The following is a 22,387-nucleotide window of genomic DNA, read 5'->3' as shown; positions in this document are numbered from 1 at the left end:
CGCCGGGACCTAGCAACGGTGATCCATGCGACGGTCACCTCAAGATTGGACTACTGTAACGCCCTCTACATGGGGCTGCCTCTGTGCCGGACCCGGAGATTGCAGCTAGTGCAGAACGCGGCGGCCAGGCTGCTGCTTGGCCTCCCAAGATGGGAGCATATACGGCCGGGGCTGCGCGAACTGCACTGGCTGCCGATTGTATACCGGGTCCAGTACAAAGTGCTGGTGATTACCTTTAAAGCCCTATATGGCCGAGGACCGACCTACCTGAGGGACCGTCTCTCCCCGTATGAGCCCCAGAGAGCACTGAGGTCAGTAGGTAAAAACAGATTGACCACCCCTGGGCCAAAAGAAGTTAAACTTCGGACTACCTATGCACGGGCCTTCTCTACCGCAGCCCCTTCCTTGTGGAATCAACTCCCAGAGGAGGTGCGGGCCCTGCGGAACCTTGATCAGTTCCGCAGGGCCTGCAAGACCACCCTTTTCAAACAGGCATTCATGAACGGCTGACCAAGTCCACAGAGAAACATCAAAACGGTCCAGTCTGGAGATCCGCCATCATTCACAAACTGACAGGTATAGCGTCGACTAATAACGGTACTGTCAGATCTAACTTAATGTTTTTAGATTTAGTAACTGTTTTAACTAATGTATTAATCGGTTTGGGGTTAATTTAATGTTTTGTTAAACGTATTGTTGTTTTGCTGTTGTTAGCCGCCCTGAGCCTGCGTGGCGGGGGAGGGCGGGATATAAATAAAATTTTACTTACTTACTTACTTACAGATGTGACCTGATGTATTTGTTTTCTTCCATGCTTCAGCAGTTTTCTTCCATGCTTCAGTACAACCAACGCACAGTGCTACACACTTAATTATACCCAATCACGGGGACATGTGTCAAAGCAAATGTGTAAGTATGTAAATAACAATATACTTATGGAATTTAGAATATCATATTATTGCCTGAAGAGTATGATAACATATAACTTTTGTAATTTTGTGTAATCACAACAAAAACTAATAAACATATATCATGGTCCAAACATGCTTACAGAATTCAATGCTTACAGAATGCGCTACGTGAATGCAATGAGACTCACTCCTTAAGACCGCAGTCCTTTGCCCACTTACCTGGGAATAAGACCCTTTGGAATTTGCTCTTGAGCAAACACCACAGCTCAAAAAGCCAGTCTATTAGGACTGCATCCTTACTTTGTCATTAAGAGCACAGTTCAGTATGATTAGGACTGAATTTTAACGAGGATTGTATATGGCAGTGATCGACTGTGCTGAAAACAGGCGAGTGGTGACGGGATGCCCCAGTATGACATTGGAAAACATCACGCTAAAGCGTGGGAGAAAAATATGACAGGTCGCATATGGAAAGATGATGTGGACCGGCTTGAAAAGCAGTAGGGAGCCCAATGGGAGGAAGAAAACATGATTTTGAAAATTAGGCGAAGGTCGCTGAAGGCAGGAATTGAAATAGATGGAGATCCCAGTTATGAAGCTGTCGGGGTTCTCATATTTCTAGTAATTCTCCATCTTCCCTTCAGCTAGAAAAGGCAATATCGTAAAGGCAGATTCTTTTCTCACACAGACAACAGTAACCCGTCATAGTAACTAGCGGCGATATCTAGGAAGACCGCAAACCCCAGTGTGCAACACAGCAAGAGATTTGCTACATAGGCTATCCGACGGTTTCACGGACGTGGATTCCGCCTCAAATTGGCTCCCAGACCTTACGACAACTTCCGGTCTGAAAAATGTGAAGTCCCTTCTAAGGGGCTTTCACCATAGATGTGTACATGGCTAGAACGGCACTATGTTGGAATGCCCACAGACGCTCAGGCTGTGTGTCTTGCTGATATTTTTTTACCATCTTCTGGACGTCGCAGAGTGATTGACGCCATTTCCGGGAGGAGGTCGCGCGGCGAGGAGAACATAGTTTAGACCAATATGCCCAAGTAAGTCAGTCGGGGTGTTGCTATAAAGCGGGTTGGATTCCGGCACAGATTTTTGTTTTAGGGGTAAGCAGGGGAATGTATGTTTGTCCGAAGGAAGGATTAGTAATGTTGGAGCCTCGGCTATTTCATTGCTGTGTTTCTGTTTTTACACGTTTCGTACTTCTTATGGGGGGAGGAACTGTTAAAAAAATAAAACCTCACGTTTGTTTATTGCCCGCGGAAGTTAAGCGCTATAGTCTGCTATTCTTTTTCTTCAAGTGTAATGGTGGCCTATGATTGTTATGTATAAAGATCCTCAAGTCGCTAACCTGAGCTTGTCAGATCCCGGAAGCTACGTGGGGTCGGCTCTGGTTAGTAATTGCATGGGAGACCACCAAGGAATAGCAGAGTCTAAGTGCAGAGCCAGGCAATCGCTGAACTTTCTTTGCCTTGAAAACCTATGGGATCGCTATAAGTTGGCTGCAATTTGACGGCCAAAAAATAAAAAGGGAGATGGGAGGCAAAAACTTCCAAGACATTCTGTTGCTAACAGCCTTTTTTAGGTCCTGCAAACTGAGAATTGTGGCTTCCTTGATTGAGTCAATCCATCTCCTCTTTTACGGCTGCCTTCAGCTTTTTCTAGAATTATTGTTTTTTCAATGACTTCTGGTTTATTGTAATGTAATAGCCTCAGTTCGGTCATTATAAGAACACAGGAGAAACCATGTTGGATCAGGCCAGTGGCCCATCCAGTCCAACCCTCTGTCACACAGTGGTCAAAGAAACTAGGTGCCATGAGAAGGTCTACTAGAGAGGCCAGGACACTAGAAGCCCTCCCACTGCTCCCCCCCCCCCGAATACAGAGCATCACTGCCCCAGATAGAGAGTTCCATCTAAGCTTTGTGGCTAATAACCACTGATGGACCTCTGCTCCATATGTTTATCTAGTCCCGTCTTGAAGCCATCTATGCATGTAGCTGCCACCACCTCCTGTGGCAGTGAATTCCATGTGTTAATCACCCTTTGGGGGTGAAGACGTACTTCCTTTTAGTTTCAAGGGAGGCTTGATTTGATTGAGAACTCACTTATTTGTCTTCTTGGCGGTTCACAGTATCTGTAAAACTCTCCTCCAACATCACATTTCAAATGAGTCAGTTTTCCTCCAGTCAAAAGAAATTTTACAGAGGCTTTAAAGGTACCATCTTATGCATGCTCATTACAAAGTCAGTTGCATTGCCTCAAGCATTGCCTCAGCTGCTCTCATAATGTTATTGTAACTACTGGGTTTGCTTTCTTGTCTTTTCAAAAGCTACTATAAGGTTTGATTTTTTTCAACCTGTAAAAGGCAGCAAACCTCCATGCTCTGTTTGTTTGGCCTCCAGGGCAGATTGACCTCTGTGTGAAATAGTACACTAGAATACATGGACCACTGGGCTGATCCAGCAGCCTGTATTTATGTTATTCAAATAGAATCCTTGCTATAGCATCAACTCCCTCTTTGCCTATATAGGTATGGATGCGTGAGAAAGATATGTTTGAAGAAGCAAGCCAAAAAGTATTAGTCCTTCTTGCACATGAAAGTTGTTCTTTCTCTGAAGGGAGTACCTGTGAAGTAGTTCTTATTCTGAAAGTAGTTGAATGAAATCTTGAGTCTGACAGAAAAGCATATTAATATTTTTACAACTCTCAGATGCTAAGAATAAACTGTCATTACTTAGTTTACAATTCACATTTGTCTCCTTCCAGGTTTTATTGTGATTACTGTGATACTTACCTCACCCATGACTCTGTAAGTAGCAAGTTTCACAGAAGTTACAGTGCAAGAGCAACAACTTTGCTTTCCTTTTAAGTATTGGGTCTGAGGACCTTTCATAGTATAAATCCATCCGGCAGACTGAAGGTGACACTTTTTCTTTAGAAGTCTTCTTAGTTGTTTGGGATTAAAAAGCACCCAAATGGTGAAAGATCTCATAAAAGATCTCTGAAGATGTTTTATGCTTGGTTTATGTGGCCATACTTTAGAGAAATAATTTACTAATATATAGGGAATTGTGCCCTAAAAGCAAAAGGTTATTGAACCACTTCTCTATGCATTCTGCAGCAAACTGTAACAACAATAGCAGTAGAAAAGAGTCCAGTAGCACCTTAAAAACTAAGAAAAAATGTGGTAGGGTATGAACTTTTGTGAGTCATTGCTCACTTGCTAAGAAGAAGTGAATATCTGAAGAAGTGAGCAGTGACTCAAGAAAGCTCATACCCTACCACAAATTTTGTTAGCCTTTAAGGTGCTACTGGACTCTTTTCTACATCTAAGGTGGAATTATTCCAAGTCAGTTGCATTAAGATCGTATGCTCACAAACGTTCATCAAGTTTTGAAAGGCAATGTGAAGTAGTATATGTGGGAGGAAAATCAGTTCAACCATCTTAAAGCTGGAAGTGGTTGGACCATAACCAAGCTATGAAGGTCTGTTAGTAGCAGCATAGAGTTGAAATCTGCAGCAGGGAGGCCAACTGGTGGATGCCTGCTGTCTGATCTGAAGGCCTGGCAGAACAGCTCCATTTTGCAGGCCCTGTGAAACTGTAATAGGTCTTGCAGGGCCCTGATCTCAATTGGGAGCATCTTCCACCAGACCAGGACCAAGGCAGAAAAGGCCCTGGCCCTGGTTGAGGCTAAGCGAACATCCTTCAGGCTGGGGACAACCAACAAATGGTGGTCCACTGAGCTTAAGGCTCTCCAGGGCACATAGGGGGAGAGGCGGTCCCTTCGATATGTCAACCCCAGGCTGCATATGGCTTTAAAGGTCATCATTAGCACCTTGAAACAAATCCTGTACTCGATTGGTAGCAAGGGCAATTGGTGGAGCACTGGCTTGGTGCACACTTATGCAGGTGTTGCAGTTGGCAGGTACACTGCTGCATTTTGCACCAGCTGGAGTTTCCAGGTCAGCCTCAAGGGTAAGTCCATGTAAAGCGAGTTGCGGTAGTCAAGCCTGAAAGTGACTATTGCAGGAGTGGCCAGCAATAGCTCTCCAGATGTTTTTTGCCTACAACTCCCATCAGCCCCAGCCATTGGCTATGCTGGCTGGGGCTGATGGAAGTTGTAGGCAAAAAACATCTGGAGAGCTACCATTGGCCACCCCTGGACTATTTATTGCATGGGAGGAGAGATAGGGAACCAGCTGCCTAATATGCCGTAGATGATAAAATGCAGACCTGGCAGCTGTGGTGACCTGGGCCTCCATAGAAAATGAGGCATCCAGAGTCACCCCTAGGCTTCTATCACTAAACTACTCCTATGTAATGTAATTTATTGTGATTGATTATCAGTTGGACGGGATCATACCTACTAATTGAATTTTTACTCTTTTTTTGACTGGCTTTTATTTGTTTGTACTCTGTATAATAATGTGGCATGTTTTGCTTGGCCTAGTAGGATATTGGTGTTAGAATCCTGTGAAACGCAAAAGGTGTAATGTTTCTATGTAAGTTTCAAAGTACAAGACAAGCAGTGACCATTCACAACAGCCATAATGGTGTGTGATTAATTTCTGACATACAATTACCTCTACTGTTGAATCCTAATTAGCATTTATCTAGTAAATCTGTTAGACTTTGTGATGTTACAAAACTCCTTTTTTCATACAGAAACCTGCAGTTGTAACATCCACAGCAATGCATTCTGCCATGGAGTTGTAATCTAGTGTACTTAACTAATAAGTATTTTATTTAATGATAATGTAAAAGAAAATCATATTCCAGGAAACTGCAAATTATTTTCTGTGAGCCTATGTTGTCTTGTTTAGGAATTAACTGAGATAGGGAGTGATAAAACTGGAATTTGCTTGATGGCAAAGTACTTTCAACCAGCCTTGGTCCCAGAATCCCCACATAGCCTTTTCGGTGGTCAAAAGGAGCACCTTTTCCCTCTTTTGCTAACAGACAGTAGGATCCAACCCATTTTGTGAAGAAACTTGTAAGAACTTACTGGATTTTGAGTTCATCACTGGTCATGAAGCTCATTAATTTGAGATTATGATAGACAATTGGGAAATAACTATGTTGCAGTTCACAAAATCTGCCCAATAGAGCAAGGTACAGAGATGTTCCTACAAGCCTGGGAAACTCCCTAGGTTTGAAAAAAAAATCGTAAAACTTAACAGAACCAGGGAGGAATAAACATAAAGATAGGTGGTGTAGTATAGTGGTTAGAGTATTGGACTAGGTTCTGGGAGATTTGGTTTCAAATCTGCAATCTGCCCTGGAAGCTTACTGGGTGACCTTGGGATAGTTGCATACACTCAGCCTTGTAGAGAGAATAAAATGGAGAAGAGAAGAAAAATGTAAGCTGCTTTGGGGACAAAGGTGGGGTATAAATGAAATGAATAAATTAAATAGTTTGGGCTGAGATCTTGCAAGACTACCTAATGGAATCTTAACAGGCATTCTGGATTGCCTAGGGAAGCAGATGACACTGGCTGCCTAGGCGGTCCAAAGTGGATGCTGAGATCATGTGGGTAACCTCTCAAGATTTTGGTGGTCTCTTACTGTACTGTGAAAAAGAAAGAAGGGCAGTGTACGGAAGAGATCTGGGCAAACACAAAGTGGGAGGACAAAGGAGGGAGCTGGGCCACTAAAGAACGACGGTTGTGTAAAAGGATAGGGACTGGTGGAGAAAGAATTCCCTTCTCCTGTAAGCATTGTGGACACTTTTTTATTGTTATCTAAGCAGGAAATGCATCATCCCTTCCATTCTGGCATTTGGGCTGTGAATACAAAAGTACATGCTTCATTAAATTCAGTAGCCTTTTTCAGATTTTATATGCTCTTGAGATGAAGTTGGTCTTCTAGGTATAGTTTGTGCATGGAGAATAACGGTTCTTTGTCTTGCAGCCATCTGTGAGAAAAACCCATTGTAGCGGCAGGAAACACAAAGAGAATGTTAAAGACTATTATCAAAAATGGATGGAAGAGCAAGCACAAAGCCTGATTGATAAAACAAGTAAGTCATACTAATGGAAAGAGCTTCATGTAGAATCATTATCAGCCTTGATTCTTTTGCACTGAAGTACATCATAACATCAGGTCTAATACCTTAGAAAATTAGTTCAGACTTTTCTACCATAGCACCTCTGCAGTTATGCTTTTGTCAGCTTCCCAGTGCTGTGGAACTGCTAGACATTCTGATGACAGTAAAACAGTGGTGTGTCCTGTATTACCATGAAAATATTACAGACAAAAGAAGGGGAGTTCTAAACTGTATTCAGTAGTTTTGCCACTGCTGATGGGACCTTGCTCTCATTTTTCTTAATTTTTGAAAAGCCATTCCTTGTAACTTGCTCTTTAACTATGTAACAGAATTGCTCTTTATTTGCATTCAGATATTTTCATCTGTGAATATGAAGTCTTGGGGAAGAAACAAAAAAGCAGAGTATCAATTTGAAATCGATGAAGCTTCTTAGACTAGATATGTTGGTTGGAAATAACCAGTCAGTTGGAGAGCTGAAGAGATGGGATAATTAGAGAGTTATGCGTGGAAAGTGTAATGGGGAAGGGGGAAATACACATTTTGCAATGCATCTGTTGATTAACCATGTTTTGACTTTTTTGCATGAATGTAGCGGCTGCATTTCAACAAGGGAAAATCCCACCCACTCCATTCTCTGCTCCACCTCCAGGAGGAGCTATGATACCACCACCACCCAATATCCGTAAGTGATGCTTGAAGTCTTATCTCTGACTAGTATGAATATATGATGGATACTTTGATGTATGTTCAAAATTGAGCGTTTTCTTGAGGGGGGGGTGAACTATCAGTGTAATAGCCATCCACTGGTAGTGAAGGGGACTGGACTTTTTCCAACAAACTATCCTGTTGATTGATAACTTACATTTGAGGAGCTGTCTGTAATGCCCACCAAGTTGGTATGCAGCCCTGTGTCTTAGGAAGTGCTAAAATGCCTTATGGCCTAGAACTGTTGGACAACTGTAAGACCTTGTTAACAAACTAATACTCTATGACAGTAGGTTCTATATATTTGAGATCTGCAAATCTGTTTTGACATATTTGTCCATTGTGTCATACTTTAGCTGGACCTCCACGACCTGGTATGATGCCAGCACCGCATATGGGTGGACCTCCAATGATGCCAATGATGGGTCCGCCTCCCCCAGGAATGATGCCAGTTGGACCTGGTAAGTTTTAGATTACATACATTGTATTTTGAAGTTATGTGTTAGAGAGTATCTAGCCTCCCAATTCTCACAGAATTCCAGGCAGCTTTCATCAGTCAAACCATGCATCGATATATTGGTCTAACAAAAGTGAAAGCTAAAACAGCTGTCTAAATGTTACGCAGCGTCTATTGTACCAATCAATAATTTGTTATTAAATGGACAACTCCAAGCTTTCCTGGATGAGGCAAACTTTTTAGATTCCTTCCAGTCTGCATTTAGGCCTGATTATGGGACTGGAACAGCCTTGATTGGCCTAAATGATGACTTGTGCTAGGAGATGTACAGAGGGAGAGTGACTGTTTTATTTATTTATTTAATTTGTTAATTCTCCTGCATGTTCAGCAGCTTTCATTGTAGCATTGATCATTGTATTCTTCTGGACCGCCTATCTGGGCTGGGATTGAGAGGCACCATACTACCTGGAGGATAGGTTTAAGAGCTGATGCTAGGGGAGTGCTGCTCATCTCCTTGGCCTTTGACCTCTGGGGTCCTGCAAGGTTCCAACTTGTCCCTTATGAGGTCATCTGGAGATTTGGGCTGGGTTGTCACCAATATACGGATGACATACAGTTCTATCTTGTGCTTTCAGCTGATCTTAGGGAGACAGTAGAAACCCTGAACCAGTGACTGGAGGCACTTTTGGAGTGGATGCAGGTTAATAAACTGAAGTTTAGACCCAACAAGACAGAAATACTACTGATGGGCAGAAGGCCTGATCTGGGATTTGTCAGTTGTTCTGGATGTGGTTGCACTCCCCTTGAAGGAACAGCCCTGTAGTCTGGTGGTACTCTTGGACTCAGGTCTATAGCTGCATAACCAGATGGCAGCTGTGGCCTTTCCTGGAAAGGAAAGATCTGGCTGCGGTCCCACCCACCCCTCCTGCTGAAATTCCCCATGCACTGTGCAGTAGGTTAGGGAGAAGCTGGCAAAAATCTCACACATACATAATCCCCAGCAGTAGTGCCTTTTTGCCAACAGAAAATGGATCCAACCCATTAATTCTGTTCCAGTGCAACAACTCTGAAGAGCTAAGGTCACATTTTAAAAGAAAAGGTGCCTGCCAAAATGTTTATCATACACATTTAAAACCCCTAGAGTTTCTCTCTAGCCCTTACTTATATCTCTCAGCTTTTATGCTTCTTCTAGAGTTTAAACAGTATCTTTCTTTTGGCTTTCTTGAAAATTTGGTCTGGTAGCCTCTCACCATAACAGAGTCCCAGACTTTCCCTTGCCTTATAGAACCCTTGGCCAATGGATACACATGATCATTCACTATTATATATTGGCTCTTGCCAGAAAGTAAGTGTGGCCATAATGCAGAAGGAGATAGCTGTTTCCATATCACCTATAATACCTCCTTAGAAATTTAGTTTTTGTCTAGTAAGGTTTACTTCTATGTGTTGGAATAAAATAGAAACTTGTTAAAAAAGAGAGATTTTTTTTGGGGGGGGGGTTATGATTTTAATTGGAATGTACGACTTGAAACTGGCTTGATGCATTTACTCCGCTTTAAATTTATTCCACTTCCCACAGCTCCAGGAATGAGACCGCCTATGGGAGGACACATGCCAATGATGCCTGGGCCTCCAATGATGAGACCTCCATCCAGACCTATGATGGTGCCAACCAGACCAGGAATGGCTCGTCCAGATAGATAAAGTGGAAGGGGAAACACCATGCCTCCTTTTTTATTTTATGTATGCTGTTCTGTGATAGAGGCCCAAGAGTTGCATTGTCCAGCATACCACAAAAACAGCTTTTTAAAAAGTCTGCAGGCTAATGTGTGTGTCTATGGGAGGGAAAAAGGGACAAGCAGGAGTACTGGACTAATGTTTTGTAACAGTTTTCAAATCCATTTGCTTGTGAATAGTTAGAATAAAATGTTCATACTTGTTATACAGTCTTGATGTTTGTTTCACTCTCTGCAATAAGATTAAGCTTAAAAGTTGCATACTGGATTTCTCTAGGGAATGCGAATTCTCAATTGCAACGAGTTATTCCTTCCAAATAATACCCCTCACCCTTTCCATCCCGTGCTGTTGTTGATCTTCCCTCTCTCTCCACACTGTGTGGCTTCTCCCTGCTATCACCTCTACTGCTGCTGTTTTTCCTAGTCAGCCCTGCCCAAAATTAGTAGTGATCTGTTACCATAGAGATTCTATCCGACTGTGTTCTTAGCAGGGTCTCTTTTCCTTCCAAATTTGTGACTGGACAGTGGGGAGGGGGGAAGGAAACAGATCTCTCTTGTAAAAGCCTTTGAAGTGGCACTGTTTGGGAGTTGTACTTTTAAACATCTTGAGAAAATTAAGTGGTTCCTGAGCACAGTTTGGCCACCAGGACTATATTAAGTAGAAAGATGGTTTATATTCTTTATAAGACCATGACAGAAATATGCTGAGGCTTCAGTTCACTATCTTTTGTTCAATTTTCCCATAGGATGTATCCAGAGATGTCTTTAAGTTGCAGATGAAAACTTGTTTTTTAAAATAAATTAACATGATAAGCTTCACCACTCTAAAGCAGGGGTGGCCAACGGTAGCTCTCCAGATGTTTTTTGCCTACAACTCCCATTGGCCATGCTGGCTGGGGCTGATGGGAGTTGTAGGCAAAAAACATCTGGAGAGCTACCATTGGCCACCCCTGCTCTAAAGCTACCCCCCCCCCCTCCTCGAATGAATTACACACACTTGATTCCGTTAGTAGTCTTTCTGTTGCTTAAATGAACAGGTTTACACTCCTGGGAGTGGTGGGTATAGAGATGTGTTTCTCTTACTTGTTTTTGTTTGGATTGTGCAAGGGCAATGCAAAGCCAGCCTTGCTTTTGTGGGGATATATGAAGTTACCAGGACTGTTGTGCTTGTAATTGTTGTCAGCATTAAAATTCCTGGAGAAGAAGTCTACATGGTACTTTAATAACTCACTAGTTAATGATCCAGTTTTTTGTGCGCAGATGGAAAAGGAGATTCCACAGTTTTTTCAGAGTAATGAAGGATCGGTGGATCACTACTTAACCGTTTGGGAAACATTTAAAGCAGTAATGAGAGGTCGTATAATTGCGTATGCCACAGCAAAGAAACGAGAACGAGCCCAACGGGAGGAAGAGCTAGAGACGGTAATTAAAGACTTATGGGAAAAGTACTTTCAGAATCCGTCTCCAGCCCTCTACACGGAAATTCAACAGTCAACTTTTCAACTGAATTTGCTCAAGTCACGCAAGTCTGAACTTATATATGCCCAGATAAAACACCAGTATTGGGAGTTCGGCGAAAGGCAGGGGAAAATATTAGCCTCAAGGTTAAAGGGCCAACAGGAAGAGAGATGGGTAACTCAGATTACTGATGACAGGGGAAGTCTTCATGCTACACCTTCTGGAATAGCAGACCAGTTTCGCCTTTTCTACCAAGAGCTGTACAAGGGTCATGTTAAAGAGGTAGATGACAAACAGGACGCCTTTATACGTCAGCTTGACTTACCACAACTGTCGGAAGAGGCTCAAAGGATCCTCTCAGCACCCCTAAGATTGGATGAGGTAACGGCTGCAATAGAATCACTTCGACATGGTTCAGCCCCGGGGCCAGATGGGTATTCTCCGGTCTGGTATTTCCGATTCAGGGATATCTTAGCTCCTAAGTTGCTGAAGACATATCAAGCAATTTTTGACAAAGGTATGCCTTCAAAAGAATTCAATGCGGCTTGGATTACACTGATTCTTAAACCGGGGAAGCCCGCATATCTCTGTTCAAGCTATCGCCCAATATCCTTGTTAAATGTTGACAACAAGATACTGACGGCTATATTAGCACAACGCCTTCAATCAGTAATAGCTTCGGTGGTGAACAGAGCTCAAGCAGGCTTTATCCGAGGTCGCTCGGGAGCTGATAATGTTCGGTTAATTACTGACTTAATAGCCACTTATAATGAGAAGCCAGAATCTGCGTTTCTAATCTCTATTGACGCTGAGAAGGCATTTGACCGTGTGGACAGAGGGTTCCTGAGGAAGACGATGACATACCTGGGCTTTCCGGTAGAATTCCTTCGGTGGACCCAGTTGATATATCAGAATGCGACCTCGAGAATTAGAGTCAATGGAGAGCAGTCCGGAGTAGTCGATCTGGCATGCGGCACAAGACAGGGGTGTCCGCTTTCCCCACTCCTGTTTAACATCTGCATTGAGCCTCTCGCCCAGGCGGTGCGCCAAAGGACGAACATATATGGTATGAAGCACGGTCTCAGCGAATTTAAAATTCTGTTATATGCAGACGATGCCCTTTTGATGGTGACTGAGCCAGAGTCCTCTTTTCCAGCAATTATTAAGCTTACTGAAGAATTTGGCCAACTTGCAGGCTACAAAGTGAATTGGGGGAAAACAGAGGTACTCCAAGTGGGCGGCAAGAAGACTCCTGAGGCAGTGGGAAGGCGGTTTAGACTTCAGGAGGACTCGATTCAATACTTAGGAATACAAATTCCCAATCGAAGTCAAAACTTAGTGGGGAAGAATTTTAGAAAGCTCCTGGAGAAAACACAAGCTGACTTTAACCGATGGAAACCCATCCCATTGTCATTGTGGGGTAAAGTGAATGCCCTCAAGATGGTTACTTTCCCCCGCTTCTTTTATGTTCTCCGAGGTCTCCATCAGTATATTCCACAGAAGTGGTTTAAAAGAGTCAATACTCTAATAACAAACTTCTTATGGGAAGGGAAAAGGCCGCGACTTTCCTTGGCTAGGCTCCAGCTCCCAATTGATCAAGGTGGCTTTGGTATGCCAGACTTAAGTGCATACCATAGGGCCTATATGTTGGCAAGTGTTAGTAAGTGGAGGCAAGATGTAGGGAAGGAATCTCCAGACTGGGTGGCCCTCGAGGCTTCAACAGTGGCCCCTCTTTCTACGCTAGAGGTTTTGGGTTCGAAGCACCACCAAGGGGAAGTATTGCTTCCAGCAGTTCAGGCCACCAGGCGATTATGGCAGCTAATAGGTACCAAGCAAGGCTTTAACGCCTTCTTACATGGATCAATGACTCTTTGGGGAAACCCAGAATTGAGGATTGGAGGGTGCCAAGTGGTCTGGAAGGGTTGGATTGAAAAAGGGATAACATCTCTTGATCATCTACGAGACCCAAACAGAGAAGAATTCTGGACATTTAAGGAGCTTCAAGACAAGTATAATCTTGAATCTAACCAATGGCTACATTATTACCAAATAAAGACGGCGCTGACGCAGTTGCTGGGTCCGGATGCCTTGGCGGCCCCTGATCCACCATCCCTTTTAGCTGTATTAAGGCGGACATGGCAACAAGATAATCCAGTGCAAGCCCTGTACACGCACTTTCGATATGGGACGCAACAACAACAGCTAATTGAAGAATTACGGGTAAAATGGGCAGATGAACTGAACCTTAATATTTTACCATTCCAATGGTTCACAATTAACAGGGCGATCCGAAAAGTTTCTAAAGATCAACGCTTGATATTAATTCAGCAAAAAATTCATTTCCGTATTTACTGGACACCTGTTCGACTACATAAATTTAACCTCTTGACTTCACCAGCATGTTGGCGATGCCAGGGAAGTGAAGCGGGGCTAAGCCACATGATCTGGGCATGTCCGGTGCTGCTTGATTTCTGGGGCGATATACTCAGGTGGATAAACCGCGTATTGGGAGGTCAGCACAGATTTACAGCCATGCAAGTTCTTTTAAACCACTTCCCGTCAACATGGGTGTTGTCTCGCCCACAGCGATATTGGGGATTTCGGGCACTGATGACGGCAAAGAGGATAATCATGCAGACGTGGAGAACAGATTTTTCAGGAACCGTAGCGCAATGGTTAGAGGACATGCTGCGATTGGCGGTGGATGAAAGGCTGGTCTACCGACGAATGATGCAACAACAACAATTCGAGGACATTTGGGCACCATTTTTGGCGGCTGTCAATAATTTACAGGGTCCGGGATGTGATCTTGAACATAGTTCCCTCTAGGCTGTGGGGGCCAAGGTGGTCCAGAGAGCTATATCAAGTATTAGGCATACAATAGGCAGTGATAGATAAGTATGGGCAACAAGGGTGATGGGTCACAGGGTGTTGGATGAGTGGATAATTATGAACGATGCAATTTTTGTTTGTTTAATTGTTAAATACTTATTATTACTATGGATCTGTTATATATACTAATCTCAATAAATGATGAATATTGAAAAGGGAAAAAAAAATAAAATTCCTGGATGCATCAGCAGGATTACTTTACAGCTACTTTGAAGTCCTCCATTCAATGCCCTTGGAGGTACATTGTGCCCTACAGTCTTTTCAGTGTATCTGAAGAAGTGTGCATCTACACATGCTAAGTCTCTCAGTTCTTACTTATACCCAGAATTGAACTTCGTTGGTCTTGGAAGTGTGACTGGACCTCAATCTAGTTATCACTTCTGTTTGTTAACTCTTGTATTTGTATGCTAATTTGCTGCCATTCACAGATCTTAACAACTGGTTTAATCCAATCTTTGCTACATTTACCACCCCTATGTATCTTGACTCCAACTAGCCCTTCCTGGCAACTAAACACCCCTTCCCCCATGTAAGACTTGAGGAAAACTTTCAGTGTATTTTGTAAAGTGTGCATGTACACAAAAGTTTATACCCAGAATTAAATTTTGTTGGTTTTAAAGGTGCCACTGGACTCAATGTTTGTTCTGTTGTTTCAGACCAACACAGCTATCCACTTGAATCTAAAATTCTTAACTATTTCACATAAAAGTGCCTTATACCAAATTAGACCCTTGGTCCACCAAAGCAGTATTGTCTACTCAGACTGGCAGCAGCTCTCTGGGATCTCAGGATGAGGTCTTTCATATCACCTCCCTGATCTTTTAACTGGAGATGCTGGGAATTGAACCTGTCAGTGAGGCCTGCGTGCCAAACAGCTGTTATGTCACTGCCAGTGAGCCAAAGCCTCTTTCCATACCACACCAAGTTTTTTCATACAGTAAAGGGGGGTGGGGTATCTCTTTCTCTTCCCCACCATTTCCTCTTTCCTGAAAGTGCTGATAGGCTCTCCACTTTCTTAAAGCTACAGGTGGTGCTTAAATCCTGTTTTTTTTTAAACTCAGATCTGTCTTGTCTGGCCATGGTCTCAGTCTCTGGATTTCAGTATCCACAGATCTGGCCGTGTTGAGAGTTAAATATATTGATGACATATACCTACACGCACACTTGCTTTCTCCGTCAGCCCACAAATCAGCACAAACTTCGAGGCTACTTTCTGTGGAGGCAAGCGAGGAGGCGTTGCCGCGGCTGCTGCACTCACGGTGAGCCAACAGAGGGCGCGGTCACACCGCCATGTTCGTCCTCTCTCTCTCTGCGGAGGGCGGCGGTGCGAGGCGGCTTGGCCGGACTTCGCCGCGGTGGTGGCCGGGATTCTGGCGGAATCTGAGGCTGGCTGAGAGCAGAAGAGAACCGGCGATGACAGGAGGCGGCAGTCAAGCAGACATGAGAGAGATCTTGGGGCATTAGGAAACCTTCGCCCCCGACCCGGCATGGCCGGTCTCATCAAGAAGCAGATCCTGAAGCACCTGTCCAGGTGAGCGCCGCCCGGGTTCGCCTTGGAGGGGGGTCTGCAGTAGCAGCAGGGAGAGTCCGAGAAGGAGGAAGCGGCGAGGCAGCTGCCGAAGGAGGGCTCCGCGGAGGGGGTGGGGGGGCTCTGCGACAGCAAAAATGACCAAGGAGGAAGGGGAACGATTCACAGCACCCCTCTTCTCTGTCCTTCCCTACCCTGTTTGTTTCTTGCGGGGCATTTCCCCTGCTTCCTACTCCATTTGGTTTATTCCTCTCTTGTCTGGGATTTCTCATAGAGAAAGACATACACATTCTCAGAGGGGTAATCTGCCCACCCCCGGTCCGCCAGTTTTTAATTTTTAAAAAATACCAGTTCACCTGCTGTCCTCTGTCTCTCTGCTGGCACCCAAATAGATCCTTCTGCAGATGTTCTCATTTAATCCATCTGCTCAAATCCTCTTCCTTACTGCATTTTAAAAAATACTACTTCACTGCGTATTTATCTTGTTTATTTCCATGTACTCACTTCCTCTGGGTTCTTCCACCTCCAGTTAAAATGTATGTGGAGTAAACATCTGACAGCTCTCTGAGACACTGCATCTCTGTGTGTTATTTGTTTGGTTTTTCCATTTGAATATCCTGGTGTCTAGTGGCTTGTTGACAGTTTACTTAATTGGAACCATGTGGGGAAACATTTAAAATAGTTACTACCCTTTAGGTGTATAGGAAGGGCATGAGAAGAGGCAAGTAACAGGGAGAGAGTAAGTATCTCTACATTACTTGTTGATGCAATATATTGAATTAAAAGCCCACTAAGAGTCTTAGGAAATTGTATGTTGGGGCAACCAGTTAACGTTGCAATTATATTAGGGAAATGACTGAAGACTAGGGTTGTGAATGAGGAAATGTGGGTTGAGGTTTGGCTTCTGGTACATGTGAGTTCATACTACATTTCATCTGTGTCATTTGTGAGTTGCTGATACCGTGGATTCTACCAGCATGGCATCTCTTAGGCTGGGGAACAAGGGAAAAAAAATACAAATGCAACATAAGTTGATGATACCTTTTATTTAAGAGTCTTAAAACACAAAAACATAGAGGCAATTTATTAACCTTTGTATGATAATGAAAAATCAGACATGGAGGCTAAACAGCTTAATAATAATTGTGTGCTGTAAAATCACAACTGACTCTTGGCAACCCCAGAACCATGGGGTTTTCACAACAAGCAATGAACAGAGCTGGTTTGCAATTGCATCCCTCTTTGTAGTAACCACAGTCTTCGTTGGCGATCTCTTATCCTACTAACCATGGCTGACCCTTGCTTATTTTCCAGGCTCTGAGGAGGGAGACCTATTCAGGCTGCTAAACAGCTTGCAAGAGGATAGTTGGGCCCCAATCATATTCTCCCTCCCCCCCCCCCTTTATCAGAGAGACTTTCAGGTCCTTGATAGTGAGATATCCTGGTCCCACACTGTTGTGCAGGCACAGCCATTGTCCTCTCTTTTAAAGTATGTGGTACAGGAGAAGGGGAGCACACATCTGCTGGAGGAAGTTGAGGGGAAAGCTGTTGTCATGGCTGTTTGCCTCAGGCAACTGACTCTGAAGAGCAAAGGAACTGGTTCTGTGGTGTGTGGCACCTTGGAACCTACACAGGATGCACCTTGTTTGAGAGAGATGTTCCTGTGATAATGCTGTAAGACACGAGCTCGTACTGTGCTAAAAGTTTTTTTAAAAAATAAAAGGACTGGTCCAAAACTGTAGGTGAATGGGAGCATGGGTGGATGAGGACATTAACCTTAGGTACAGATCAACATTTATTTATTTTAGTGTCTATGCTGTATATTCCAACTGATTCTGTTTACTAAGGATAATTCTTATTTTCGGATACCTTTTCTTGATTTAAAAAACTGTTCCAAGTTTTGTGGCTGACTTGTTCAAATTCTAAGTTGCTAGTACTGTCATTCTTCAAGATTCAGCTCCTTTTCCAGTGTACAGTATACAACACAAACCAATGCATTATTATTCATTTCAGTAGGATGTACTTGCCAATATATTGTGGAGGATTGCATCCTAAGTCTCTGAGCTGGATGCATCTTATTTCTACAGCACATCTCGAATCTCCAGGAACTTCCCAACCTCGAGTTGGCACCCCTATCACCTTCCCAGCAGCAGTAGTGGCAGGAGCAGTGTTATTGCACAGATCCAGGGGTTTGGACTAGGTATTAATGAGGCAGTCAGGACACCTGTTCACTTGTCTGCTGTCTCTGTTAATTAATTTTTATTTCAGAACACAGCTGCACAGCTGAGCAATCAGAGAGAGGGGGGGGGGTGCTTCAACTGTGCAGTCTCTGTTAACTGATTACCACATCAGAACATAAAGCTCCAGACCTGACCAATGGGGGTGGTGGTGGAAGCTGGCAGCAGGCTGCCAGGCACATAGCAAAGCTTTACTCCACTGGGAAAACACATTTTACCCCTTTTCACCCACTTAAAAGGTAAAGGTAGTCCCCTGTGCAAGCACCGAGTCATTACCAACCTATGGGGTAATGTCACCCACTTAGGAGTTGAATTTCAAAAAATCTGTTCTTAGTGGGCATTGATGTCATGGAAGGAATGCACTCCCCAAATTTTGGATTTCTAAGTCCAGGGGTTTGGGCTGGGTGTTGATGATCTGTCAGGACACTTGTTTTATATATATATGTTGTGCTGTTTTTCTTTATTACATTGTGTTTCTAAAGTTTGTAATTTGCCAAGTCTCAGTGAGAAAGTAAGTACTATAGGTAGTAAACAGAAAGTGGTCCTATAAGTAAAGTAACTAAATAAAATCTGACCAATAATAATATGCTTTTAATAGAATAATATAAATAATTTAAAAAGCAGCATTGAGAATGAGGTATATTTTGAATGATTAACTATTGTAGGATTTTTTAAAGATGTATCTCTTTAACCTAGAGAAAACATGTATAGAGATTATACATTAAAATTTTGAAACTGAGTCGATTTTAAAATTGTGACTATAACACCACATTCTATATGATAGGCACATTTGCTTTGACTGTTCTAGTGGAACGATGAATGTCCTTTCCTAGGCTATAAAATATTGCTATTCAGGTACTGGGGAAGTGATATTCTTGCAACAGAAGCATGGTCCTAAAGAGGACTTGTGAATCCCTCACACAAATTAATGTCAACTAGAAAGCTGTTGTGTAAAACCTTTATTAACACTTGTTTGTTACTAATGCATATTAAGACACAATGTCCTGGCTGAAGATAATATTCTAAGATGAATAATGTGAAGATAATATTCTACGATGAATGTGTGCAAACTTTAACTGAAATATCTGATCTTCAGCATGCAAGTAATATAATCTGTGAATCATCGTTTACTCATAGTGGTGCCTTTCAAGCAACCATAGCAAAACAGGAATATAAGCCTGCTGATGGGCATGTTGTTTCTCAAATGGATTTGGTTTTGGCAGATAACAAAGGACAATGCATCATAACTGTCATAATATATTAAAATAGCTGATTTACTTGAAAAACACATCATGCCTTTGAGACTCTGGCAAAATAATATTATATTTGCTGTCATAAGGCCAAATGGTATAATAATTATTTTATTGTTTTTAAACCTTATTAGTGAATGTGCTATGTGAAACAGGGAGGTGATGCTTTTAATTTTAAATGAGCTTAGAAACAAAGGACAAGGGAGAGGAAAGAGTTTGAGAAAGATGGTAATTCTAATATAGGAAGTACAGCTAGTTGGTAGCAAGCAGCATAGAATTTGGCAACATAGGGTGGTTTAAGAGGGGAGTGGCTTTTTCACATTTTTCCTCCATCAGTTCTGACCCCATTCTGCTTCAATTTATCCCCTAATTTCCACACACGTTTTTGAGCCTTGAGTTTTCACATTGGTGTTTTTGTTTTCCTCCCACCCCCGGTTATATTGAACCAGTCTTACAACAATCTTTTTTTGGAAACTAGTTTTAAGTTGGCTTTTTCCTCATGTGTAATGTTTCTGTAAGTTTTATTTGTCCCATCTCCAGCTCACTTTTCAATGACCCTCACCTTGTCCCATAAGATGAGTGTTTTTTAAACAGTCCAAAGTATTGATATGTTAAATCAGGAGTGGCCAACAGTAGCTCTCCAGATGTTTTTTGCCTACAACTTCCATCAGCCCCAGCCAGCATGGCTGATGGCTGGGACTGATGGGAATTGTAAGCAAAAAACATCTGGAGAGCTACCATTGGCCACCTCTGTGTTAAATTAACATAATGGCACTTCAAGATGGTCAGTTATTATAGCAACCCCGTTTTTAAAATGTGTGCCTTTAAAGTTGAGCAGGAAGCACTTCATGGGGAAGGGTCAGCAGCAGTTTCATCAGAGCACAGACCGTCCGTTTGTTTTGCTTTTGTCTTCAGAGCAAGTAAAGTTGTGGAGGAACCAGACCCAGTAAGTGTGTGTGTGTGAGAGAGAGAGGGAGGGAGGGGGCAGGAGATTCCCCGGTTTGGAGGCCCTCCCCCCTGCTTTAAAAAACTTCTGCAGGCTCCTGAATGCTGCCCACATGCCCACCCTAACCATCCCGGCATGTGTTTTACCAGGGGCCATTTTGCCCCCAGTTTTGCATCACACAAGAGAGTTTCCAGTGCCTTCAACCAGTAGCAGGATCCACTGCCACTCAGATGCAAGAGGAGAGGTGGGGGAAGGTATGGGGAATATATCAGGTGACAGCGGCTGGGTGCACCTGGGCTGATCTCTGACTTGCTTTTCCAAGAAGGCAGCTGGTGAGGTGAGTGAGCTCTCCAAGCTGCTTCTGCTGTCTGCAAACATCCCCACCCACCCCTTACATACACAAGTCAAATGTTTTTCCTTGGCCTCCTAAAAAGTATTTATTGCTGTGATCTTGAGTGTGTTTGCTTAGTGCACCATTTTAATAAGACTTTCTCCCTGGTAAGAATGCACAGTGATGGATACTGCTTTGAGCAGCCTGCAGCAAGCTGCTTTCTCAGCCTCACTCCCATCTTTCCAGGCTCTCTTTTTCTTGTGCCTAGCCTACGATCCTCATCCTCCTGTGGCCCTCCAGTGCTTCTGCTTTACTGCTGAGGTAGATTGCTTGGCACATGTAGGGGTGGGGAGGTGGCTTGCACAGGCAAGGAGAGTGCGGAAAAGGCAGGAGGCAACTGGCATGCTCCTCTGTGGCGGAAACAGCCCAGCAGAAGGGGAAGCCAAGTTGAGTGGGGTGGAGGGGTGTGTGGGGGCCTTGCCTAGGGTGCCAGAAAGTGTGGTGCTGTCCCTGAGAGGCTGTGTGAGAATGCTGGTGGGGGGAGGACAAGTGTGTCTGCTTGTCTGTGTGTGTGTGAGAGAAGCTGGCTGAGAATGGGGCAGGGGGGGAATGCAAAGAACGTGTGTGTGTGTTCTGGGGGTGTCTAGGCTATTGCTGGTTCCTGGGGCTGTCCAGGAAGAGAAAGAAAGGAGGGGAAAGTGGAGCTGGAAGTGATCAGCAGGCAGCAGTGTGTTCTCCCATGTTTGCCCAGCAGCTGAGCCTAAGGACTGTGGCTTGAGATAGGTTGTCTGGCTGGGCCATTCTTCAAGAGAGGAATAGGATTCCCCGGCAATAAAAAAAGCCAAAGCTAAGTGTGACTTAACTTGTTTTTGAGTAATCTTGCTGCACTCAGCAAAACCAATAAATTGATAACAAAACAATGTGCTTCCCCCAATTCCTTTTCAGTTTTGGGTTGGGAAATAAAAAAAAGGGGCATGGGGAGGGCTGCTTAACAGTGCTCGTTTCAGTCCTTGGCATCTCCCGTTAAAGGGAGATGTCTTGATATTATTACTGTCAATCAAAATACAGTTAGTCTTATTTAGTGCACAGTTCTGCTACAGGTAAAACAGCCTTCTTCCAATTGTACCCAGTTGCTCTGCTAAGACCACAGAAGAAACCCAACTGGCCCACCACTGTTTCGCGCAATATTCTGTGGATGGTAGGAGCACTGGACTGCTGCTTCCATGACGTAGGGCTGCCAACCTCCAGGTGGGTCCTGGAGATCTGCTGGAAATATAGTTGATCTCCAGATTACAGAGATCAGTTCCTCTGGAGAAAATAGTGGCTTTAGAGGGTAGACCCTATACCTCACAGATCCCTCAAGAATTTCTCCAGGAATCTCGCAGTTGAAAGTTGGCAACCTTACCCCCATGTCTCTCTAGAGGCTACTAGTGTTTGCTTTCTTGTATAGAAATACAGTGAACCTTAAAATATAATTAGGTCCCCCGTGGCACCTTAAATTTTTATGGACTTTTTTTTGGTAAGAGGTGTACAAAGACAAAAAAGAAACAGCAGGGCCAAGGAGCCATGAAGTGTGAGAAGTACAGGATGAAATGTTGTTTTGTAATGTTATAGTTCTATATTCTATTAAATGTTGTAATTGAAATGTGATGTTGTATCTTATGTTCTAACAGCAATGTCTAAAAACGGGGTGGGTGGGAATGTATGCGTGCAAGGTGGTGGTGGTGAAATGAAAAGGCTGCAGCGCATGAGGGGAGAGAAAAGGCAAATCATTGCTGGCTTGTGGTATCTCCTGGCACAGGAGTGGCCAAACTTGCTTACTGGAAGAGCCACATGGACTATGAATGAATTTATTTATAACGGTCATAGACCAGC

The 22,387-nt window shown here is 43.5% G+C and overlaps 2 protein-coding genes across 2 annotated transcripts in view; both read left to right on the top strand.

Moving 5' to 3' along the window:
* Positions 1 to 1,739: 1,739 nt before the first annotated feature.
* SNRPC (small nuclear ribonucleoprotein polypeptide C) lies at positions 1,740 to 10,076 on the top strand. Its single transcript, XM_060231477.1, has 6 exons — positions 1,740 to 1,966; positions 3,692 to 3,734; positions 6,837 to 6,945; positions 7,565 to 7,654; positions 8,034 to 8,138; positions 9,714 to 10,076. Exons 1-6 carry the CDS (start codon positions 1,959 to 1,961, stop codon positions 9,836 to 9,838), a joined length of 480 nt encoding a protein of 159 aa, XP_060087460.1. The 5' UTR covers positions 1,740 to 1,958; the 3' UTR covers positions 9,839 to 10,076.
* Positions 10,077 to 15,552: 5,476 nt separating this feature from the next.
* BLTP3A (bridge-like lipid transfer protein family member 3A) overlaps positions 15,553 to 22,387 on the top strand; it is a 145,397-nt gene continuing 138,562 nt past the window's right edge. Inside the window, exon 1 of the mRNA XM_060231451.1 lies at positions 15,553 to 15,751. Within this exon, the coding sequence (XP_060087434.1) occupies positions 15,708 to 15,751 (44 nt within the window). The 5' untranslated portion in view covers positions 15,553 to 15,707. The remainder of the gene's footprint in view (positions 15,752 to 22,387) is intronic.

This window comes from Heteronotia binoei, chromosome 2, assembly GCF_032191835.1.
Source record: "Heteronotia binoei isolate CCM8104 ecotype False Entrance Well chromosome 2, APGP_CSIRO_Hbin_v1, whole genome shotgun sequence".
NCBI classification, from domain to species: Eukaryota; Metazoa; Chordata; class Lepidosauria; order Squamata; family Gekkonidae; genus Heteronotia; species Heteronotia binoei.
Note: the sequence above shows the minus strand (reverse complement) of the source record. Positions and strands in the feature narration are given on the sequence as shown.

Excerpts from the sequence above, each read along its gene's own strand:
- SNRPC (XM_060231477.1), top strand. Across the intron at positions 3,735-6,836 it reads CTTACCTCACCCATGACTCT|CCATCTGTGAGAAAAACCCA; the intron begins GTAAGTAGCAAG and ends TTTGTCTTGCAG. Across the intron at positions 6,946-7,564 it reads AAGCCTGATTGATAAAACAA|CGGCTGCATTTCAACAAGGG; the intron begins GTAAGTCATACT and ends GCATGAATGTAG.